At 34.9% G+C, this 21,121-nt stretch overlaps 1 protein-coding gene across 1 annotated transcript in view; it reads left to right on the top strand.

Moving 5' to 3' along the window:
- Positions 1-21,121, top strand: part of MIB1 (MIB E3 ubiquitin protein ligase 1) — a 118,462-nt gene that overhangs the window by 53,789 nt on the left and 43,552 nt on the right. The window contains exons 11-12 of the mRNA XM_030842663.3: positions 10,131-10,328; positions 12,468-12,619. Of these exons, the coding sequence (XP_030698523.1) occupies positions 10,131-10,328; positions 12,468-12,619 (350 nt within the window). The remainder of the gene's footprint in view (positions 1-10,130; positions 10,329-12,467; positions 12,620-21,121) is intronic.

The following is a 21,121-nucleotide window of genomic DNA, read 5'->3' as shown; positions in this document are numbered from 1 at the left end:
GTATGAGGGATGGCTCCCTTTGTTGTAGCTAACTATAACCTCATCGCTTAAAGAGTATATTAGAATTACATTTGTTTTAGTCCAGTATAAGATTATTTAGGAATAAGCCAAATTCTATCAAAGTTTAACTAGGCAAAAGGTTGCAATTTTGTCCAAATGACACTCTCATCTGAGGAAGCTATTTAATATGGATTTGAATTTCTGAGGGCTAAATTTGTTGACCAGTCTGTTCTTACTAATTATAAAATTTTAATGACATATATTTCAAAAGAGAAGTCTTACATTATTTTTGCTTTTTTTCCCCAGTTGTATATATCTTGAGTTGTTGGACAGCTACTAAAGAGCCATTGGTTTTGTAGCTGTAAATAAGTCATCTTTGATGTTGGAATTTTTCTTTTGCCTAGAGCTTGAATTTTAAATTAGTATATTATACGTTTGTAAACTATATGAGACGTTGTGTAGAATAGGGATGTAGCTGTGGGGTGGGGAACGAAGTTAGCACTATTTCTCAAGAGTAGGTTTTTTTTTTTTTCCGTAATTGAAGTCAGATACAAAGCAAATGGTTAGTTATTACCGTACACATAAGCTTGGAGTTGGAGTGAAGCTCAGTAGGCTAGGTGTTTGTAAATAATTTATCTTTCACTTTGGAAACCACATCCCTTACTAAAGCAGTAAGGTACAGGTGGACTTGTACCATACCTCCTCCTTTGGATTTCCATTCTGTGCATTTTCTGTTTCAAAAACCATTGTAGGCAGATGTAATTTGTAGAAATAGTGTGAAAAAGGAATATTTACACATCAGGTTAAATTAATAACACAGTGTCCCAACTGGTAGAGGAAAAACTACATTTAAAAATTGGATTGAAATATAAATATAACTCATTGCCTAAGATTAAAACAAAAATTTATCAAAGTTTCATTTTTCTAGAATGTAAAAATTAACATTGTCTGTCATAAACAGCAATATAGTTTGTTTAAAACAGTGATTCTTAATTGGGGCACATTTTTGTCCCATGGGGGCATTTTGTGGAGACATTTTTGATTGTCACAACTGGTTGCTGGGGAGCAGGGGAGTATTACTGGCATCTAATGGGTAGAAACTAAGGATGCTACTAAATATCCTGCAGTGTACAGGACAGCTCTCACAACAAAGAGTTATCTGGTCCAAAATGTCGGTAGTGCTGAGGTTGGGAAATCCTGGTTTAAAAGTTGGAGAAAATAGCTAATTTTACGAATGCACTTAAAATTGTGATTCATCATGCACTAGCTTGTTTGTAAGTTGATTGGTTGCTATTAATTTTTTTATTATTGGAAATTTTAAACATGTATAGAAATAGAATAGTATAATGAATCCTGTGTAACCATTATTCTACTTCAGTTATTTTTCCTGGTCAATTTTGTCTTATCTGTACCCTCTTGCCTCCCATTTCCTCCACTGACTTACTTTGAAGCAGATCCAGATATCATATTATTTAATCGGTAAATATTTTAGTATGTATCCTAGAAGATAAGTACTCTTTTCTAAAAACTTTATTGTACCTTTAGCACATGTAGGCACAATAATTTAACAATGATTTTTTAAAAATCTAATTTTATTAAAAGTTTGGAGGTTAGCTGAAGAATAAAGAGAATAATATATTTTGTTGTCTAGTTATCTCATTCTGTATCTGTATTAATTTTTTTCATCTCCATCAGGAAGTGAGCTCAAGATAGTACAGATTACATGTTGCAAACTATAGCCCGCAGGCCAAGTCCAGCCCTTCATTTGTATTTTAAAGTATTATTGGAACACAACACACCCATTACTTAATTTTATTGTGTATGGCTGCTTTTGTGCTACAACTGCAGAATTGAGTAGTTGTGTAGTTGTGATGAGAGATCATATAACCTGCAAAACCTAAAATATTTACTTTCTGGCCCTTCACAGAAAAGTTTGCTGGCCCCTAATATAGATGACTGTTACAGATTTTAGTTGATTTAAGCTGTTAGTAAGCTAAATTATTTGCTATATATTATACCTTTCAAATATGTGATAAGGTTACATTTTTTCCCTATTTCTTTTTCTTAGGGAAAACTCAGAGCTATTTTGGAAAGTTGGTTGTCTCTATGTATGACCTACTGAGTACAGTAGGATTACATTCTATTTCCTTCTTAATGTGTAGTCAAAGGCACTGAGGACTGTGAGATCTTAGGTATGTTGATATGGGTGAGCTAATGTTTGATCCGGGACTCAGTTGTTTTTTCTTCCCCCCTACTGATGAATATAATAGGTAAAGGTGTGGAGGATTTATTTTAATGGAAAGGAAGCCCACTTTTAAAAAGTGTGTTCTTTACAGTAAGTTTTTCAAATATAGTACAAATATATACTGAAGATATCAGTAAACTTTAGGTGGTTTCATTATTTAAGGTTAATGAAAACTCTTTTAATGGAGAATATTAATAGTAGGGAACAGTACTCGACATTGTCAGAAAACCCAAGTTTTAATGGTATTGTTGCTGTCTAAAATGATATTGGGCAAAAAGTTTAATTGGTATAAGCTTCAGTTTCCTCATCTATGAAAATAACTGAAAGGGTTGGGGAATAGAGTAAGGGAAATAATTAAGATACCATTTATAATGTAGAACACAATGGGAATTTAAAGTGTTATTATTACCTGTGTTCTTTTTTTTTAAATTGATTTATTTGTTTCATTTTTGGCTGCGTTGGGTCTTCGTTGCTGCGCATGGGCTTTCTCTAGTTGCAGCAAGCGGGAGCTACTCTTCGTTGCAGTGCGCGGGCTTCTCATTGCGATGGATTCTCTTGTTGCAGAACACAGGCTCTAGGCACACGGGCTTCAGTAGTTGTGGCTCGCGGGCTGTAGAGCGCAGGCTCAGTATTTGTGGCGCATGGACTTAGTTGCTCCGCAGCATGTAGGATCTTCCCGGACCAGGGCTTGAACCCATGTCCCCTGCGTTGGCACGTGGATTCTTAACCACTGTGCCGCCAGGGAAGTCCCTGTTCTTATTAAAGATTTCTTTCCAACTAGTGGGAGTTAGCAGAGTTTCTCAAAAAAAAAACCCAGATGCTAATTCTGTCTGATTCTGCTTATCTAGTTAATGAAAACAAAACTGTATAAACTTTTTATTTAACTGTAATCTGAAAAGGAACAGGCAAGTGGACTTTAAGACTGGTCAGTTTAAGGAAATTCTTTCCTTAAAAACAAGTCAGAACTCAGAATAATAACATCCAGAATGGCTCTAGGAATTGGTATATGTGGTTCCTGGGGATCCATGTTAATTCAGGTTGTGACTAGAGGCTTTCCCACCTCCCTACATGCCCCCCCCCCGAAATACTGGCACTATTAAAAACATGGGATGTCAAGAGAAAGATTTGATTTATAAGACCCAGAAAACAGTCGTTAAGGTGCCTTTTACAGGAAGGCAGACTGCAATCTAAGATTGCCCAAATAAAAAAGGTCAGGTTTTCAAAGGGGACATATCATAGTTTTATAGTTCTCCCTTATCAGTAAATTTAGTTGTGCAGGTTGGGTCTTAAGAATCGTCATTCGTTGATTCCTCTTTATTTTCCCCATATTCCTCATTTGGTCTATCACTAAATTCTGTTGGCTCTTTAAAATATATCCAGAATTTAAACAGTTTTCATCTTTTCTGCTGCCACTGTGCTTGTCTCCTCACACTGCTCTTCTCCCAGATATCTTCATGGCCTTCTCTTTCACTTCTTTCAGGTATTTACTCAAACCTTCCTTGGGAGGGGCCATCCCTTGGCTGTCTTATCTAATCTTTTTTCCCTGCTGTTTTTTTCTCCTTGGCACTTTCTACTACCTAACATTTACATTTTATTTACTTATTTCATTTATAATATTCTGTCTTCCCTACTAGAATGTAAACTCCATGAAGGTGAACTTTATCTTGCCCATTGTTGTTCCCCAGTGTCCAGAACAGTATTGAGCTCATAGTAGGCACCTAGTAAATACTCATTGAAGGAATGAATAAATGAATGAACGAACAAACCAGAATACACCATTTCCAGACAATCTAAATGTTTTAATATGATCACAATACCAGCATCTTGATTAACTGAACAAGTTTTAAGGAAAGTAAGATGAAGTATAATATTATATTTGAGAATAATAAAATATTGACATAATAATATAATAGTTGACCTAATTTACTGAAAATATCAGTGAGTTCAGGAAATACTTAATTTCATTGATGGCAAAAATCATGGGGACTTCCCTGGTGGTGCAGTGGTTAAGAATCTGCCTGCCAATGCAGGGGACATGGGTTCAAGCCCTTGTCCGGGAAGATCCTACATGCCGCGGAGCAGCTAAGCTCGTGTGCCACAACTACTCAGCCTGCGAGCCACAACTCCTGAGCCTGTGAGCCACAACTACTGAAGCCTGTGTGCCTAGAGCCTGTGCTCTGCAACAAGAGAAGCCACAGCAATGAGAAGCCCACGCGCTGCAATGAAGAGTAACCCCTGCTCACTGCAACTAGAGAAAGCCAGCGCGCAGCAGCAAAGACGCAGTGCAGCCAAAAAAAAAGAAAAAAGTCATGATGGTTACCAAGAGGATTCTGGGACGGTGGTGGAGTAGGAAGTACTAGGAATCCATCTCCCCATCTAGACAACAACTGCAATGGCAGAATCTTTCTGATGTAACTATTTTAGAACTCTGGCTTCTGTTGAAGGCTTGCTACTTCCAAGGGAAGGCTTGGGGGTTAATTTTGGTCAATTTCAGCTCTTAGCTCAGCAGGAGCTACACATACCCCACCCTCCAGCCCAGTGACAGGCAGCCAGGTATGTGTTCTTAGATCAGCTTGCAAGGTGTCCTAATCCTTGATTGCTGCCTCTGATTATGGAGGTGCAGGCACAGAGGTGGGTAGCCATTGTTGCACCCTCCCATTGTTGCAAACCCTTCCTCATTGGCTGAAGTTACTTCCAGAGGATTTAATGGTCTGTGCTTTTTTCTGCTTCCCCTCCCATTTTTCTTTTTCTCCTTTTGGGAGCCTGGCATTAAAGACTACGACATTCAAAAGCAACTGCATATATGAGGGAAATTAGAAAGGCATTGCACATACCTGAGGAAAGGTGCAGGCTCAGAAAAGACCCAAGGAGACCTTAAGTTTACACCTCAGGCTGTAAGCATGAAGACAGGCTAAAACAGTCAAAACCAAACCAAAACCAAAACCAAACCCTGCAGAAGGAGAAGGCTCCTGATTTCCAGACTTATGGCATTATTAGATTCAAATGTCCAGTTTTCAACAGAAAAATCACAAGGTAAACAGCGAAATAGGAAAGTATGGCCCATTCAAAGGAAAAAAAAAAAACCAACAAGTAAATGTACCTGAGAAGAACCAGATGGCAATCTACTAGACAATGACTCTAAAACAGTTGTCTTAAAGATTCTCAAAGAACTAAATGAAGATGTGTAGAAAGTCAAGAAAATGATGTGTGAACAAAATGGAAATATCAATGAAGACATAGATCACCTAAAAAGAAACTAAAAACAAATTCCAAAGCTGAAAAGTATAAGAACTTAAATGAAAAATTCATAGGGGAATTCAAAGAGAGATTTAACCAGGCAGAAGAAAGAACCAGTGAACTGGAAGATAGGACAATGGGAATTATCAAGTCTGAGAAACAGAAAGAAAAAAGACTGAAGAAAAATGAAGAGAGCCTAAGGGACCTGTGGGGCATCATCAAGCGGACCACCATATGCATTGTGAGAATCCTAGAAAGAGAAGGCAGAAAGAGAGAAAGGGGCAGAGAGGTTATTTGAAGAAACAATGGCTAGAAACTCCCCAGATTTGATGAAAGATGTAAACATCCAAAAAGCAGAATGAATTCCAAATAGGATGAACTCAGCCCCACATTGAGATACATTATAATCAAACTTTCAAAAGACAAAGAGAGAATCTTGAAAGCAGTAAGAGAGAAGCGACGTGTCACTTATAAGAGATCCTTTTAAGATTTTCAACAGATTTCTCATCAAAAACTTTGGAGGCCAGAAGATAGTGGGCTGATATCTTCGAAGTGCTAAAAAGGAAGAAACAAAAAACAAAAAAAGGGGCTTCCCTGGTGGCGCAGTGGTTGAAAGTCTGCCTGCCGATGCAGGGGACACGGGTTCGTGCCCCGGTCAGGGAGGATCCCACATGGCGCGGAGCGGCTGGGCCCATGAGCAATGGCTGCTGGGCCTGCACGTCCGGAGCCTGTGCTCCGCAGCGGGAGAGGCCACAACAGTGAGAGGCCCGCGTATGGCCAAAAAACCCCCAAAAAACCAAAAAAAAAAAAAAAAACAAACCAAAAAACCTGTCAACCAAGAATCATATATCTAGCAAAACTGTACTTCAAAAATGAGGGAGAAATTAAGACACTCCCAGACAAAAGCTGAGGGAGTTTGTTGCCACTGGACCTGCCTTGTAATAATCCCAAAAGGGAGTCCTGCAGGTTGAAATGAAAGGATATTAGACAGTAACCCGGAGCCATATGAAGAAATAAAATCTCAGTAAAGGCAAATACAAGGGCAATTATAAAAGAAAGCATTATTTTAACAACAGTGTGTAACTCCACATCTTATTTTCTACATAATTTAAGAGACTGATGGATTTTTAAAAAACAGTTATTAGCTTGTGTTTTGGGGCATACCGTGTACAAAGAAGTAATTTTGTGACATCAGTAACTTGAAAGGGGTGGGGATGGAGCTGTAAACAAGTAGAGTTTTTGTATGTTGTTGAAGTTAAGCTGGTATAAATTCAAATTAGATTGTTATAACTTTAGGAAGTTAAATGTAATCCCTGTGATGACCACAAAGAAAACAGTTATAGCATAAAGGAAATGAGAAGGAAATTAAAACATTTCACTACAAAAGAGCAACTAAATACAAAAGAGACAGTAATGTAGGAAATGAGGGGGAAAAAAGGCTGTATGGCATATGGAAAACAAATAGCAAAGTTATGGAAGTTTTTCCTTCTCAGTAATTACTTTAAATGGATTAAACTCCAAAAGACAGAGACAGCAGAATGGATTAAAAAGAATATTCTAACTGTGCACAGTCTATAGGAGACATTTTAGATGCAGAGACACAGGTATGTTATTTGTATTTTACCACAATAAAAAATCATTAAAAAAAAGATTGAGAAAAAAATGCATGATTGTTATTAAGGCATATTAAGGATTCAATTCAACACGCATTTTGGTTCTTACTAGTAGTAGGTACTATGATACGTATTGGGAGTAAAGATGATTAAGATGCAGTCATAGCCCGCACGAAGCTCACAGTCAAATAAAAATGACAGACTTGCAAACAAATTATTATTCTGTAGTGTGATAAGTGATATGACAGAAGAAGAGTTAAAATAATTTTGTGAGAGGCAGGGCAAGTTTCATAGGAGAGGAGTTACCTGAGCTGAGTTTTAAAGAATGTGTATTTTCAAACCAAAAAGGTAATGAATAAGAGCATTGAAGTCTGAGAGCAGCACATGAACATATGGGGTGAAGTAAGTTGGTAAGTTAGTTTTATATATGAGGGAACATGGCAGCAGATGAGTCTGGAATGGTCCACAGAAGTAGGCTTTAAAAGAGGTTTGTTCTTTATATAATGGAGTTACATTAAAGAGTTTTAAACATAAATTCTGTGTTTTACAAAGAGAATTCTGTTTTTTGTGTGAAGAATAGATTGGGGTAAGAATGCTGGGTGAGCTGTGGCAGTAGGTCAAGTGAATGAGAATGAAGGAAGGTCTGAATTAATTAGCTGTAGAACTGGACAAGAGAGAATAGATAGCCATAGAATTTGGTGTTTGACCTAGGGGTTCAGGGAAAGGAAGTAGGTGAGTATGACCTACAGATCCTGATTTTGTTGACTGTAGTCTGTGGATATATCAGCTAAGGGAAGAGTGGAGCAAGAGGAGGTTTTGGAGGCTGAGAGGAAACAGAGGAGCAGGAGGATAGATAGAACCAAGATCAGTTTAAGATTTAATTTGAGGCCCCTTTGCAGATCTTTTTAGGTAACCATTTGGAAGTGAGCTACTGTGTTGTCCCTCAACATCTCGTTTGTTGGCAGTATCAAAGACAGGATAATGACCTCAATGTTTGAGGTTTTTTGGAATATTTAAGATAAATTCGGAAGAAAGCAACAAAACCTGTAAGTTAAGGTCTTTGTTCAACTGAGATTTTCTAATTTAGAATAAAAATCTGGAAATGAATTGTTGTTTTCTAGTGTGTATATGTATTTTACAAAATCTTTAAACTTTCCTTGTGTATTTCCCTTTGAAATATATTTGGATTTTAAGGTTTTTTTTTTAATGTAAACAAATTGTTGACGGAACCTGCATAAAAGTGTTTCGGTAGCAGTTTTCTAACAATCATAAATATATGGTACACTTCATAAATAGCTCCTGTTTTTATTCAGTGAGTGTTAGTGGATTCCCATTTTTAATGGTACGAGTACCACTAGATAGGCTTAAAAATTTTAACAGAAAAGAAATCCAGATTGGAGGTTAGGAAGATCTTACATCTAAGATTCTGAATACTGAAATGTGTTACTAGAGAGGTTAACAATACGTACACACAAACATATTTTTTTTTGTAAGAAGCTTGTTTTTCTGGAATGTTTAAATATAATGCTACTCAGAACAAGAGTTGAATCTTAAATCTTTCCTGTGGTAGTTTGCCAGTTCCTTTATGCTTAATGTTAAGAGGTAACAAAAACTCCTAACCTTGTTTAGCTGGAATGTTAGTAAGGTAGAAGTACTCCTGAGTCTTGGATTCCTACCTTTTCAAGAATGGTTGTCAAGTCGTCATGGACTTCTACTTGAGCGGTTTTACTTTTAGTATCTGTTTGAGAAAATATGCAAAGACCATAAACTGTTTTGAATTCAGCAACTGTTTTGTTTATTTGTTTTAAATATATTTAACCACAGTGGTATTTATCTGTGTTATCTTTGAAAAGTAGTTCAGATAAGCTCGAGTGCCATGTGGAGTTTCAAACCACTTGCAAAAACTAGAGTCCACCAGGGGCTACCATGGGTTGGAGAAAGTCTGAGAGTATGCTTACATCTGGGTGTTAAAATTTGAGATGTGTATGGAATAAAGACAATACCCTTATAATATCCTTCTCCATCTGCATCTAGCAAGGTAATGAGACTCTTTTTGGTATGGACTGTGTTTATTATCTTTATGGTGTAGTACAAGCATTTTTTTTTTTAAGCAGTTTCTTGCATTTGAAAAAAATTAAAGCAGTTGGGTCTTTTTCTACCTCTCGTCTCCTCAGAAATATGCCAGCAGAAGGTGAGGCATTGCTACTGGATTCCTCTGAAATAGTTTTGGAATTTTGGATGTATAGAATTGTACTTGTTTATGTTTCATTTTTATCTTTAAATGAAATACTTAATTTTTTTCTGTTCTTAAATATACAGAAAAGTGTATGCTCACCAGCCAGAGATAACCAATGTTAACATGTTGATATATTTCTCTCCCTTAAAGCTAGTTGAGATCAGGGCTTCCCTGGTGGCGCAGTGATTGAGAGTCCGCCTGCCGATGCAGGGGACGCAGGTTCGTGCCCCGGTCTGGGAGGATCCCACATGCCGCGGAGTGGCTGGGCCCGTGGGCCATGGCTGCTGAGCCTGCGCGCTCCGCAGCGGGAAAGGCCACAGCAGTGAGAGGCCCACGTACCGCAAAAAAAAAAGAAAGAAAGAAATTTAGTTGAGATCATACTGTTTGGCATTCATTCTTTTTTTTTTGAATTACTCAATCGCTAGCGTAATTTTTATGTTATTAAAAAATCTGTAACATTTTTTTAAATGAAAAAAACTTCATATAGTTGTGTTGTGATTTAACATTTTCTAATGTTGGTTTACCATCATGGCTGATAAATTAGGAGTACTGAAGAATCAAGCTACTTCTGATATAACTATTGGTCTGGTATATGTGTGCATGATATAATGATCCAGATCATCATTTATCTTTGGAGTTAATCACGATTCAAGCGAATTTCTAGTTATTTTGTTGGCTCCATTCTGTTTTCTGTTTCCTTTTCTCACATTAATATGGTTCTTAATGAATTATTATAGCTTCGAGTTTTATTTTTCTTTCTAAAATATTCACTGACTCAGATTTAAATGCTGCTGTTTAGGATAAAGATGGAGATAGAGCCGTTCACCATGCAGCTTTTGGAGATGAAGGTGCTGTTATAGAAGTGCTGCACCGAGGCAGCGCTGATCTGAATGCACGAAACAAGCGCCGGCAGACACCACTTCATATTGCTGTCAATAAAGGTCACCTTCAAGTGGTGAAGACTTTATTGGACTTTGGCTGTCATCCCAGTCTTCAGGTAAAACCTTTAAAGGAATATATTCTGCAGGTATTGCTAGGATTCTGTTAAATGGAAGTGTACTAGGTTTTGTGGTAAGCATTCTTTTGTTTTCAGTTCTTTTTTGTATGATCGATCATAGTAAATGATACTGAAGGTATAGACTGTCATGAAATTGGCAGTTATTCCTTCTTAGAAAAGCCTTTTTTAAGAAAGTGTCAGTAAATCGATTTTGTTTGGGGGAGTTGGGGATGGGGACTTGTGAAAATATCAGCTCTGAGTTGATTTGATTTAACTTTATTGATCATGATAGTGAGCTTCACCATTTCATTATAGTTACTTCAGAGGTATCAAAAGTATTTTAATTGTAGCTTAATTTATCTTAGAGTCTGGGTCTAGTCATTAATCCAGTCTTGGAAGATTTTCTGATTTGGAAAAAATATATAGGGTTTTAGGATTGATTTGTAGTAGGACCTAATTTTTGAAGAGTCACCTAAGGAATGATTCTTCCCATCTAAAGTTTTGGCAACCAGGTGAATTAAATTGGATAGATCTCAGAGAAGTAATGAAGAAGAAGAACCAGAGTAATGGGACTGAGGGTTTGAGAAGAACTGAAAGAATCAGAGATTTTGTTTAGCTAGATGGTTACTACGGACTGATATTTCAGAGGTATATCCATTTTGGAACTGATGGAGTCGGGAACCGACAGCTTCTGAGTGGATGGCTGGATTGGAGGATAGGGGGAGGAATTGAGGGGAGTTAATCTGTTGAAGGAGTGGGAATTTATACCTGCTAACTTTTTTTGTCTTGGATGGGAGGCAGACTTATCTGTTGAGAGTGAGTGGGGATTGGTAGGTGTAGAAAGGGTGATTGAGAAGAATGATGAAGGTTTGGAATAGCTACTGTGGGGAACAGAAGGCAGGATAGATGAGGACCTGTAGAAGCTTATGCCAGCCATGTTAAGAGCCCATCTCAAGTTGGAGACTGTGAATTTTTAGTGCCACCAGATAGGCGGATAGAAGTTGGATTGTTGGATTGAACTTGTATTGGGAATTTTTTATGTGTGTGGATGAATATATCACCTGAGATTGGCAAACTTTTTATGTAATGGGCCGGATGATATTTTAGGCTTTCATATGATTTCTATCACAACTGTCCAGCACTGCCATTGTAGCCTGAAAGCTGCTGTAGATAGTACATAAATGGATGTGTGTGGCTGTGTTCCAGTAAAACTATTTACAAAAATAGGTGGAAGACTGGATTTGGCATCTGTGGTATATGCCGTAGGATAGGCTATATATGGCTTTACTGAGAATAGTGTTTATGACTGTGATATGAAAAAGGTCTAAATTACCCATTTATCCAAATGACTGATAGTGAATAACAACTTATTGCTAAATCATTGATTAATGAAAAAAGTACCTTGAGAAATAGGTAGACTGAGACCGTCAGATTTTCTTTTTCATTTGTCTTCACTTTGAGTTAACTAGCCACTTTCCTGCCCTTTGAAAACATTTGGATTAATGATTTTCAACTGTGACTGCACAACATAATCATCTGGGGAGCTCTGAAAAACTATTGATGCCTGACTTTCACCCCCAGAGATTCTGGCTTAGTTGGTCTGAAGAACAGCCTGGGTATTGGGATTTTTTAAGAACTCCCCACAGATTCTAAAGTGCAGCCAAGATTGATAACCACTGACTTTAAATTCATTACTATGGGACTCCCAAGACTGGTGTAGGTTTGGTGTGGAATTTTAGAGTATAACAATTAATGGTAGGAATGTGGTATAGCAGGCCATTGTAAGCTAATGAATTGCGGTGGGGGGCAGCTTTTCCACCTCATTTAATTTTGTTATTTGCTAAATTATATTTGAGGGTACTTCTTTGATTTTCTTTTTTATTTTCTTTGGAAAGCTACAGCATGTTTATTGTCTTTTCCATCTAGACTGAGTAGGAATTTCTTTACTATAATGAGGCTAATATTTCTTGCCTGCATTTTAAAATTTAACACACAGCATGTTTTATTAACGTGTTGTTGGATACGGCTTCTGCTTTTGTTTCTTTGTTCAGTAGTTCATTATAAGTATTAACATTACATATAATGATTAATTGAAAAAGAACTAATGAAAGTCTCTTTAAACTTTTTTTTTAAAAAAAGGATTCTGAAGGTGATACCCCTCTTCATGATGCAATAAGTAAGAAACGTGATGATATCCTGGCAGTTCTTCTGGAAGCTGGAGCAGATGTTACCATTACAAATAATAATGGATTTAATGCTCTACACCATGCTGCACTAAGAGGAAATCCCAGGTAAAGATGTCACGTTTTACTATTTTATATGCAATTTAAAAATATTTTCCTGTTGCTGGTTCTCTTTTTCTGATACTTATGAGGAAATAATTTTGGTTTACTTTAATGTTGTAAATTGTTCTAAGGTCTGTGGACGTTATGAACTTCATTAAATAGATCAGTTTTATATGGTTTTTTTTTTGGTTAAACTAATACAAGTATTATGAAATGACTATTTAAATATATATTAAATATGGATATAAAGTATCAGGAATACTTGCTTATATTCTAAAGATTTAATTAAAATACATTCCATTTGGAGATTTATGTTTCTTCAAGATCATTCTCAGGTGTCCTCTAGCCCCATGTTATTTATTTGCATGGTAATTATTTTTTTAAACTTGTGGCTAAATAACATTTATTAAGTTACCTGATTTCTTTTTAATAATATAATTACCTATAAACTTCTAGTATAGAGGTCCTCCAATCATTGTTATAGTAATAGGTGGTCTACTGAAAAAAGTGCTTGCTGGTTAAAGCTCGAGAAAGACTTCTGGGAAGTCATAGAATTCATAAAGGATCTGTGAAGTCTCACAGAAAAGGAAAATGGTTATTAGCTTTGCTTAACCTAGAACTTTCTATGAGTGAATTTTTTGGAAAAACTTTACCTTGAGAAGCATTTTAGAAAATTCTACATTAGATGTCTTCTGTTTATAGTTGAATCAAGCCCATGTATATTGACTGAGGGAGATATTTACTTAGAAGTTTATTTTCATAATTTAATCTACCCTAAATTTAAAAAAAATGAGATATAGTTGACATATAACATTATATTAGTATCAGGTGTTACAAAATAACGATTTGATATTTGTATATATTGTGAAGTGATCGCCACAGTAAGTCTAGTTAACATCCATCACCACGCATAGTTCCAATTTTTTTTCCTTGTGGTGACGACTTTTAAGACCTATTCTCTTAGCAGCTTTCAAATGTACAATGCAGTATTATTAACTATAAACACCATGAATTCTTATTCATGATGTATATTGCATTTTTACATCATGTTTCCTTTTACTTTTTTTTTGCTCTTTTTTAGCTTCTTAGGATCACCACTAGAGGGTGAGCACAGAGAACAAAAGGATTTTATTGTGATTGGTAGCTGTAACAATTGGTGTATAATCTAGGATGAAATAAATGACAGTGTTTTAGGTTATATCTTGATTTGTTTTTTCAAATTACAAATATTTGAACACTTCATACGTTGGCACTGTAAAGGAGACACAGTAGTATTATATGTTCCCTGCCTTTCAAATAAAAGATGATAATGACAGCATTTACATGCCTGGCCACTAGTAGTATACATGCATTATCTCATTTCAGTCCTTTGAACAGCTTTTTGAAGCAGGTGTTAATATCCTCATTTTATAGATGAAGCATATGGGGCTTATAAAGAGATGAATTTACTTATTCAAGATCATGCAGCCGACTAGTGGAACAGTTGGAACTTGAGCAAGGTCTATTTGACTTTAGATTCACTGATCTTAGCCACTTTATATTATTTTCTGTGTATTACGGTCTGTATGTGAGGCAAGACTGGAACACGTGGACAGTGAATGACTTAACTAAGAATGTATTAATATATCAAGTTCACTTCTTGTGCTTCATGAGCCTGTCTTTCTAACTTTATCTCCTGCTGATTAAAATCCCTCTGCCCAACTTGCCCTTCAGCTACATTATACTACTCTCTCTCCCTAAAATTGTCTGCTCTCTTCCTTCATTTATTAAGCATTTTCTTTCACTAAGATGCCCTTATCCCTTCTTTTTCTTAACCAGCTCTCTTCCAGAGCTCCTATGTATCATCACTGAAGTTATTTTCTGTTTGCTCTATACTTCCTTGTTCTGTGTTTTTGTTTTGTTGCACTTATAATCTGCTTTGTGCTGTCGCTTAGTATGTGCATTTTTATGTTTCTTTCTGTTAAAATTGTGGGCACAAATATTTATCTGTGTATCTCCTGTAATGCCTTGACTATACTGGGGACTCAATACATGTTAGCCTTAATTTGACAGCCAGGACAGTGTTAGATATCACAGGAGTATATGATCAATTAAAATATAAATTCTGTAGAGAAACGGTCAAGAGTTGAAACAAAGCAATTATTTCAAATTAGGATGGTCAAAAAGAGATTTTATTGAGGGAATTTAATTTAGGTTATAATATTTTTAAGTTATAAAGTTTAAGATAGACTGAAAATTAAAGTGTTTAGGAAGTAACTTTTAAATATTTTGAATTGTTTAACTTTATTGAGAATAGGCATAGTATATTTAATAATGTTGAGCCTATACAAGGAGGAAAAAAAATACTACTTCTGTTTCTTTAATTCTTGAGAATTCCTCTGGAAATTTATAACAGTGACTCCTCCAAACAGATAATTGGTGTCAGGTGACACAAAAAAGAAAGGAAAAAAAGCTTCCATTCTACAACAAAGTGGTGCTTTAGTTAAAGGTACACACTTCTTTATTCCTATTTCCTTAAGACATTTTATGCAGTTTTGACTGTACATTGCCCAATAAAGTGTGATTTTAATTGGACACAAAAGAATATCAGAAGATAACACAAGTTATATATTGGTTGTAATTGTAACTTGGGTTGTTTTGAGTTCTTTTTTTTCCATATCAAGTTTCGTATTCTTAAAATTGGCTTTTCTATCCTGGTACTGACCAGTGATGTTTTAAGACAGAAAAAACCATTTTAACTCAGAATTAGGAAAAAAAAAAAAAGTCTTCTCATTTTACAACTGAGGAAACATGTTTGGAGAGGTGAAATATCTACATAAGTAAAAAGGTAGCAATGCTTATTAGTATTTTGTTTCTTTTTTGAGGATTAAAGTCTTTTGGTTCAGGGTCAGAAGAATTAGATACCTTCTGTTTAAGTCTGTCTATAAGATGCTCTGCAGTGTCATCATCTCCTTTTCCACCTTACCTATCAATGTTCTATTAAATAGCAGTAAAATTAAATGCTAGTCATATGGAAGGTAGTGACTCAACATTTCTGGAGTTTTATTTTATATAATGTTACATTTTTCTTTAATTTAAAAATGTACGTGCCCACACTGTGACATTCCTGTTATGGTTTCAGGTGACCTTCCCAGATATTTTCTTCCTTTGAAGGAAGTTTTGTTTTTTTAAAATTGTGTGGCATAGTCTACATTTCAATACCATTTCTCTTCTGAAGGATAAGAAATTTAATACCAAGAGACCATAAATGAATAAAATAATTTTATTTGAAAGCCTTATGTCATCCACACATTTTTCATAAAGCTGTTTATAAACATTATTTACCATTATGACTCTTCCAAGTAGAATTAACAGTAACAAATTATTTGATTTAAACCACAATCTGAGTAATTTAAATAAGTTGAAATTAGTTGATGTGATTGATATTGATAAATGAAAACGCTGGCTGTCCTGTAGTAATCAATGCATAGCTACAGCTGGTTGAAGGGGACCAAATCCATTGAAGAGGCGATTTGGTTCCATTTTACCAGCTCTAGCAAAGCATTGCAGTGCCGCTAGTTTGGGACCCAGAACAGTTAAAATGTTCTTTATTTGAAAAATTATGGTTATGTTCCTTCCACAGATGTTAAGAGGTTCTCATATCAGTATTTCAGCCATTGAATGTAAAACTTTATGTTTTGAAGGCACTTTTCCTACTATTTCCTACTCTAGTCGTGCAGAAATCTTTACCCTTTAACACATCTTTAGTGCATTAAGGAGTTATCAATGTACGTCTTTATTTTTAACACTTTTGCTTAGTTCTTAAATTCAGACAGTGACCTGTTTCAAAACCCACACCATGTAAAAGAGCAAATAGATCTTGATGTGTATCAGAGTAATTTTATCTATTTATCCTTGGGCAGTAAACCAAATAAGTAAGCGAAATAGGTTAGGGAAGAGCACTGCTTAGTCATACTTTTCTCCTGCCGCTGCTTTTTTAAGTATTATACTTAAGGACTAACAGCAGGTTGCTGACGGGGTGGAGGAATGAGTAGCCTTAAGAAAGTACCTCTGCGCTTTGGTTTATAAATAGATGACACGTATATTCGGTGTATTGCTTAGACTTGTGTTGGAAGGAACTGCCATGCATGATAGCTTATTTTTCTTTCTTTTTGCTTATGTAGTGTTACTAATCATAGGTTAATAATTTAACCCTTTTAAAGGTCTAGTTCCTTGACTGAATTCTCTGTCATTTTGGGTACAGCTTGCCTAGTTACTTCTCATTATCAGCTTAATAATACATTGACTTGTGGTTAGTAATAATCATGAATTTGAGTATTAAAACTACCATTAAAACTCAGTAGAACAAATTTTTGTTATAAGGGGATTTCAGTATTGGGAAGGTATGTCTTCTGAAAATACTTGCTTGAAATAAAAGTTTGAGCAATTTATAGTTTGCCTATAAGTGCTCTCAGTGAAATATAAAGAAATAGTTATCTGTTTTGAACCAAACTGGGAGAAGGTCAACACTAATTCAGGCAATATTCAAACAATTCTCATATTAAGTATATTCTCCATCTGTTGGTTGATGAGTATCATGCTGCGGGTGAAATTAATGTGACTACAATTATTTCCATCATTTATTCTAATAGAAATGAAACAGGTGTTAAATTGCGTGGACTTCAGTGCTGATGATAGTAATAAAACTGGCTTCTATTTTTACTAGTTATATGGGAGCCTTTTAGCAGATCCAGTTGCTCAAGTGTGCTTTTGGATGGCAGTTCAGTTTCATATACTGGCCATATCGGGGCAAGGAGAGGCCGTGGAAAAAAAATAGTACAGCATTTGATAATGTCAGCATCTGTTATCCCTGTCAGCGAGACAGTTGAAATGTTTGAGTTACACCAGTGTCAGCAGATGCCCAGAGTTTAATATGTACTCAGTTAAAAATGAACAGCTGATCTAAGTGATAGATGTGACATTTTAGAGTGATTGAAAATACTCTTAGGTATGTTAAGTTAAACTTGTAAGCACTAGAATCAGTGTATAATTTTACTTTTTCAAATGAATAACAACAGATGCTATAATTTTATTTTCTAGGGATTATATACTCTTAATATTGTAGCAACGAGATTCTTAGTTGCTGGGATGTTTTAAAATAATTATTAAAAACATTTATACCTATAGAATGAGGAATATAATTGTTTATTATAAAACATGGGTGTAGTAATACCCTTTGAGTAGTTTTATAGAGGAACCTCTATTTTTGAGGTATATATTGTCAGTTTTTGGTATTTAGGGCATGTGTAATTAAACTTAACAAATGGAATATGCAGCTTTGCCATTCTCTTTGTAGAAGATCAGAAAGAAGGGCTATTCTTGAGTGAGTTAAGCTTTGAACTGATTTTTTCTTTGAAAATGTGGAATTTTAAAATTATGAATTTTTGTAACTTCCAATAAATATTCAATAATTTATATGCTACCATATCTAATAGTCATTCTCTCATTCTTTATAATCTGCCGATAAAATGAAAATCATCTTTTGACAATTATCTTGTTGTCTTATTAAACAGAAAATTGGATAACCTTATAGCCATTTCTATTCAACTGTGACACAAAAAAGTTATACATGTAATACATGTCTGAATACTCCAGTCAAAATAAAACTTTTAGTAAGAAATGATTAGAATATATGAATATTAGTATTTCTTTTTTCAAAGTCTATTATAGTAGCTTAAAGTAGGTACTACTTATAAATTGTTGCTAAGAGCTATATCATGTATAATTTATTAGTATATAAATATAGTACAAAATAAATTTTATATAAAATACAAAAAAGTATTTTAATTATCTAACATACTATAAATAGTAGGTCTATCATATTTATAAAAAATTGAATTATAATTGCATAGTACTAATAAAAGATGGTTATTCTTTCTGTATAAATTGGTTTCTTGACTATAGTGTTTTCATTTTATGTGCCCTCTTTGGAGAAAGCAAATTCAAGGATAATATAGATAATAAATTAATTTATTTTAAATATTTGGCAGTCTGTGACCAATGTGCCCTGTTGACTTACAGCTATTTCCCAGAATTTTGTCATTTTTTATGAATAAATCTTATGTCTTGATTCATTCTAAGTACTTACACAGCATTGAAAGTGGAGACTGGATTAGGGAGAAGGACAAGGACCAGTTTTTTTTCTTCTGAGAGCAGAATTTTACTTGAAAGCTAGCCTTTTAAAATCATAACTATGTCTATAGCTTTCAAAAAGAAAACCTAAAACAGCAAAACTTGCTTCAGAAATTCCTCTAATATTATTAAATTATAAATTTATCAAAATATGAAGAAGAGCTGTTGAAATGCAAATGAAGTTGGCTTTTGTTAAATCAGTCAACACTACTAATATGATATTAATTTAAATTAATGTCAAATTGTGGAAACAGAAAATAGGTCATGTGTATCCCTCATCGTTTCGTACTAGTAATACTCTTTTTTGTATTCAAATTTTAATCATGTGAAACTTAATTTAAAAAATGTAAAATGTATGCATAACTTAAAATATTTAAAAGGAATTTCATGATAATTTTAAATCTACTTCAGTAAAACTTTTTTTCTTCACAGAATATAAATCTTAGCAACATTTAGTTTCCATCTGTAAGTAGTAGGTACATTTTTCTGGTGTTAGTATTGCCAAAGGTCATCTCTTTGATATTAGGTTAATTTACCATATGAAGGTCATTCACATAGCTGCATTCTAGTTCCCTCTTGGCGGTTTATTGCCTACCAAAAATACATACTTCTTTACATTCCATAGCATTGTATGTTCATATGGGTACATAAAGAAGTATGTACTCTGAGTAGGTATTACTAAGTTGTTAGCTGTAAAAACACGAAATGTTTTATTTTCCCATTTGTTAGTAAAACATTCAGCTTACTGATGGAGAGAAATGGTAGATCATTTGCAGAGACTATCAAAGACTAAACTTTATAACAAATTTACCTGAGGCATGGCATTAGTGCCATTCATGGTTCCTTGTTTTTGGTGGACATACACTTTTAAACTTTGACCAGTTATCTGTTGAACTTTGTCCTGGTTTGGTTCTGCAAGAGATCCATAGTACCAGTGGGGATTTACAGAGTATATTTCAGATATTGGTAAGATGAGCCTAGTGTTTCTTCATAGTCTTCAGAGGAAATTTCTTCTTATTCTGTAGTTTGCTTCTAGATCCTACAAGTAGACAATAATTAATTTGGTGCAAATTCTTTTTACAAACTAAATGTCTTATTAAAAACTTAACAGCCAATTAGTACTTCTGATATTAACTCTAAAGTTGAAAAGACAAGGAGAAAAACCCGATCTTTTTAGGGTGTGAATGAACTGAATTTTTAAAGATGATGATTTCTTTTGTTAGTTTTTTTAAGGTCATAGATAAGAACTCATGATCATTTGAAAACGTCTTTGTTGTCCCTTTTTTTTTATTAGTTACTTACCTGAATTTTGCACTTTGGTGCTCCTTTTGGGTTAAATATAAATTTAGATAGATGAATTAATATCTAATTTTGGTGAATTGAGTTGTTTTGATTCTTTGATTTTTTTTTTAATATAAAGGATAAGTACCAGAACAGTACTGTCCAAAGTCTCACTTAAAAACAGCCGAAAGGTATTAGCCTATGAGCAGTTGAGTTTTAGCTTGATCATTGAGCATGAAAAGAAATTGTAATTGGTGAGTTGCCTTTTATTATTGTGGTATTAAAAGGTTAATTTAAAAGAAAACCATGAGAAATTTTCCTATTTGAGAAAGGAAGGGAAGAAAAGACACAGAAAGTAGAATTTCTGCAGCCTGTGATAAAAAGCTAGTGCAGCTTAGAGAGAGCAAATCAGAATGTAGCAGCAGATAGCCCAGTACTACAGCAGTTTCAGCAATGCAGAGTTAGAATTTCACCATGCACATTCTGATTTATTTTTGTGCCCAACTATTAGAGTTGGCATTAAAAAGTATTTTGTGATCTACCAAGTATCTTGGTTGACTAAACCTTGAAATAGTTAATAGTTTTTAAACGGTAGTATACTTTGGAAGCAGGATGTGATTTACTAGGGATGCAAAACCACCATTTAATCTGAAACAATAAAAACGAACTCTTTAATAACGTAAATGACAGGAATGGATTTGTACAAGTTTGAGATCAAGAGTTACCTGTCATGATATTTAACAGCGTTCCTTTTTATTACTACATAAGCTCTCTACTTGAACTGTGAAACTAGGCTGTGCCCAGATAGAATTTAATCTAACAATAAAAACATGTATCGAGTCAGTAATAGGTAAGCATGCAGAAAGTCATAAGCATCCTTAAAAGTACAGGCCTGTGGTGCTGTGTTACCTGTAAGCTTAGTGTCATGCAGCGTTAGCAGCAGGAAGAGAGATAAAGACCTAGAGAGTCACATCAGCAGCAGCCATCTCATCTTGATTGTTTCTTCACTCTATTTGCTGAATTAGCGCTTCTTTTCATGAGCCGGGTGAAGTAAGG

Source organism: Globicephala melas, chromosome 13 (assembly GCF_963455315.2).
Source record: "Globicephala melas chromosome 13, mGloMel1.2, whole genome shotgun sequence".
Lineage (NCBI taxonomy): Eukaryota > Metazoa > Chordata > Mammalia > Artiodactyla > Delphinidae > Globicephala > Globicephala melas.
This window is presented reverse-complemented; position numbering and strand designations above follow the sequence as displayed.